Source organism: Hipposideros armiger, unplaced genomic scaffold (genome assembly GCF_001890085.2).
Source record: "Hipposideros armiger isolate ML-2016 unplaced genomic scaffold, ASM189008v1 scaffold_1506, whole genome shotgun sequence".
In the NCBI taxonomy this organism is placed as follows: domain Eukaryota; kingdom Metazoa; phylum Chordata; class Mammalia; order Chiroptera; family Hipposideridae; genus Hipposideros; species Hipposideros armiger.
The window spans coordinates 54,416-57,350 of record NW_017732856.1 but is presented as its reverse complement, the minus strand read 5'-3'; the positions used below and the strand labels follow the sequence as shown (position 1 = coordinate 57,350).

Genomic DNA, 2,935 nt, shown 5'->3' with positions numbered 1-2,935 from the left:
ATATATATACAAGCTCTAATCCATTCCTATTTTGACTGAGTTTTAGTAATTCCCAAATCATATCTACAACCCCCAATTTTTTTATGGATTCTCTCTTATCCAATGCAATAAACACTAGTACTTAGTTGACTAATTAGAATAGTTAGTTAAAATTGGAAATAAAAAATATGACACATATGCAATTTAAATATTTTAACTTCAAACATTGGCCAGTTTTTTCTTACCTCATTTGAAACCTATGTGACTTCTATGCATAGTCATTTCCTGCTCTTTTATCTTTATACTTTTAATATGTGTCTATTATTATGTTTATTATACTATAATGTCATTATTTCTTTATATGTTCTTCTCCCCTAATAGACTATGTGTTCTGTGAGGGCTGAGTCTGGGTCTTGTCATTCTTCTTTCTAGCATTTGCATAAGGCTTGGCATACAGTAGGTACTCCATGGATGTATATTGAACTAATCTGAATTTGTAACATAATGAGATGGAATCTAATATGATCTCAGAAGCACATTTCCAATATTGATTGGTATTGAGGAAATATTTCTCCATGGCTTTTTTGGGAGTAAAATCTTAGTTTGATTAAAAAAAATTTAAACATGAATCTAATGAACTCATAAAAGGCAAGGATGGATTTAGATGATTGGATATTCAGTTCTGTATACAGAGGAACACTGATGCTCTCTCCTTTTCCTCTCTAGGACATTATTAGACTTCATAATACAGGAGCATTTCCCGTCAGTAAATGTCCAAGAACCTAATAGATACGTGGTAAGTGTTTTCTCTCATTCACCTGCTAACATTAGCGGTTACAACTTTGAACTTAAAAAACTACAGTTAGGAAAGGAAATGTAGAGTGCTGTGAGCACTGTGTTAGAAGAAGATAAGATGAACCACTTCCTAGACAAGATATAGATAATCAAGACACAGGTGCTACTGCATCCTGACGGTATACATTATTTTTGGAGCAGCATTTATAACTTGGTCACATATAATCTTTTCTCACATATTAGCAATATGGCTATTTCTAGAGTTGTAGTTCTAAAATAACCATAATAATATTATACATAATAGGAAAATGGGATTTTTTTTCTTGTGGAAATTTTTCACTCTTCATAACTCTTTTTCATTCTTTTTAACAGTCGCAGAGAAGGAATGCCATTATTTTTCTTGGTGACTCATTTCAAAGTTTAATAACTCAATTCGCTTACATTTAACTCCCTTGTGTTAGGAGTTAAATGTAGCTGAACTCGCGTGTTTTTCTTTTTCTTACTGGACATGGAGAAAGCCTGGTTATAATACTGAGTCTGAGCCTCTTATATATTCTTTCTGGATGAATAATTCCATGCTCTTCCANTACCATTGGACTAAACTCTGGGGGGATCCAGGAATAGTAAGTGTAGATTATAGTCCTGGCCTTGAGAAACTCAGTCTTTGTAGAGAAAAGACTGAAACCCATAAAACAAATGAACCATAAAACATCTGAGGTCAGTAAAATGGGGATCCATTTAGCTTTATGGAGGAACTGAGAATTGATCTTGAGCATAACATTAGGAAGGATTTCAGTACGCAGAGAAGAGGATAGGGGGTATATAGAGCAGGGGGTACTAACATAAAGGCCAGAGGTAGCAGGAAGTCCTTGAGGGACAGCTTCAATGGGGTGGGAGCCTTGGCACTTGGGATAGCCTTCATCTTGACATTTAAACACTTGTAAGTACAGCACTGCTTATAAGAAAGAAACATGAATGGTTAAGAGCTCGCTCAAGAGTTTGAGCTCTGAGCAACAGCGGTTCGAGTCCCAGCCTGAGCTGAGCTGCCAACAGGTGGCAGGATGGCTCAGCTAAAAAAAAAAGAAAAAAGAAACATGAATTCCATTTGTTAATTGTATTACTAATATCTATAATCAATACAGAAGGTGGCGATAAGTCTACAAACCCAAACACAGAATGCATAGATTCACTTTATTTTTTCAATATATTCATAAGTTAGACCGTATACAGACATTTATTTTTAAAGTTAATTTTCAGGTAGTTACACAAATGGAAGGCACTTGTAGGGATTATGCCATTGAAATAATTCACTAATTCCCTATTTCAGGATGAGGTACGGGGAAACAGTCACAGTTGAGGAGATAGGGGGAATCTGATGTTTGGAGCCTCACAGTTTGAACAGTCTTAAAGCTAGGTTGGAGCCTCAGTGTTTCTAAAAGTGTGATTCTTAACATTCTAATTGATTCAGGCTTAAACGCAAAGAGAAAAATTCTCGATCCTTTAAAGGGTATAAATTAGTTGATTTTTCCAATAAATTCAGTTACTGTGTTTTGTTGTATTAAAATAATTTTATTTTTAAGAATAGCATATTATGCTATGATTGCATAGTTTGAAGTAGTTTATGCTAAATTAAATGTTTCTTTTTCAGGTGCAGTAGTGCTGCGTGTTGCAAAATCATGGTTTAGAATTGGATCGTTAGAAATTTTGGCTCATTATGGTGAATTGGATTTACTAAGGTTAGAAAGTGACATTTTAAAAAAATGGTAGAAAGCAATTGAAAAAAATGCTTATTAATGTGTTGGGAAGTTAAAATATTTCTGGTTTCCTTATAAGTAAAACCAAAAATTTCAATTAATAAATATTTTTAACATTTGCTATGTGCCTAACATCTTTTGGGTTTTCCAGGAGGCTAAGAAGCCAAGTATAAGAGGGCCGGCCTATGGCTCAGTTGGTTAAGAGCTCGCTCAAGAGATTGAGCTCTGAGCAACAGTGGCTCGATGCCTGGCCCAAACTGAGCTGCCGCTGAGCTGCCAACAGGTGGCAGGATGGCTCAGCTGAAAAAAAAAAAAAATGAAGTGTAAGACACAGTAGACCCTTTTCTCAAGGATTTTTTGTCTAGTGTGTAACCCAGTTGTAGCTGAGGTTCTCTGTGCCACTCAGA

General features: G+C 35.3%; 1 protein-coding gene across 1 annotated transcript in view; it reads left to right on the top strand.

The window, feature by feature from the left end:
• Positions 1–2,935, top strand: part of LOC109377689 (UPF0061 protein Fjoh_2793-like) — a 46,225-nt gene that overhangs the window by 24,640 nt on the left and 18,650 nt on the right. The window contains exon 5 of the mRNA XM_019634115.1: positions 2,423–2,518. Within this exon, the coding sequence (XP_019489660.1) occupies positions 2,423–2,518 (96 nt within the window). The remainder of the gene's footprint in view (positions 1–2,422; positions 2,519–2,935) is intronic.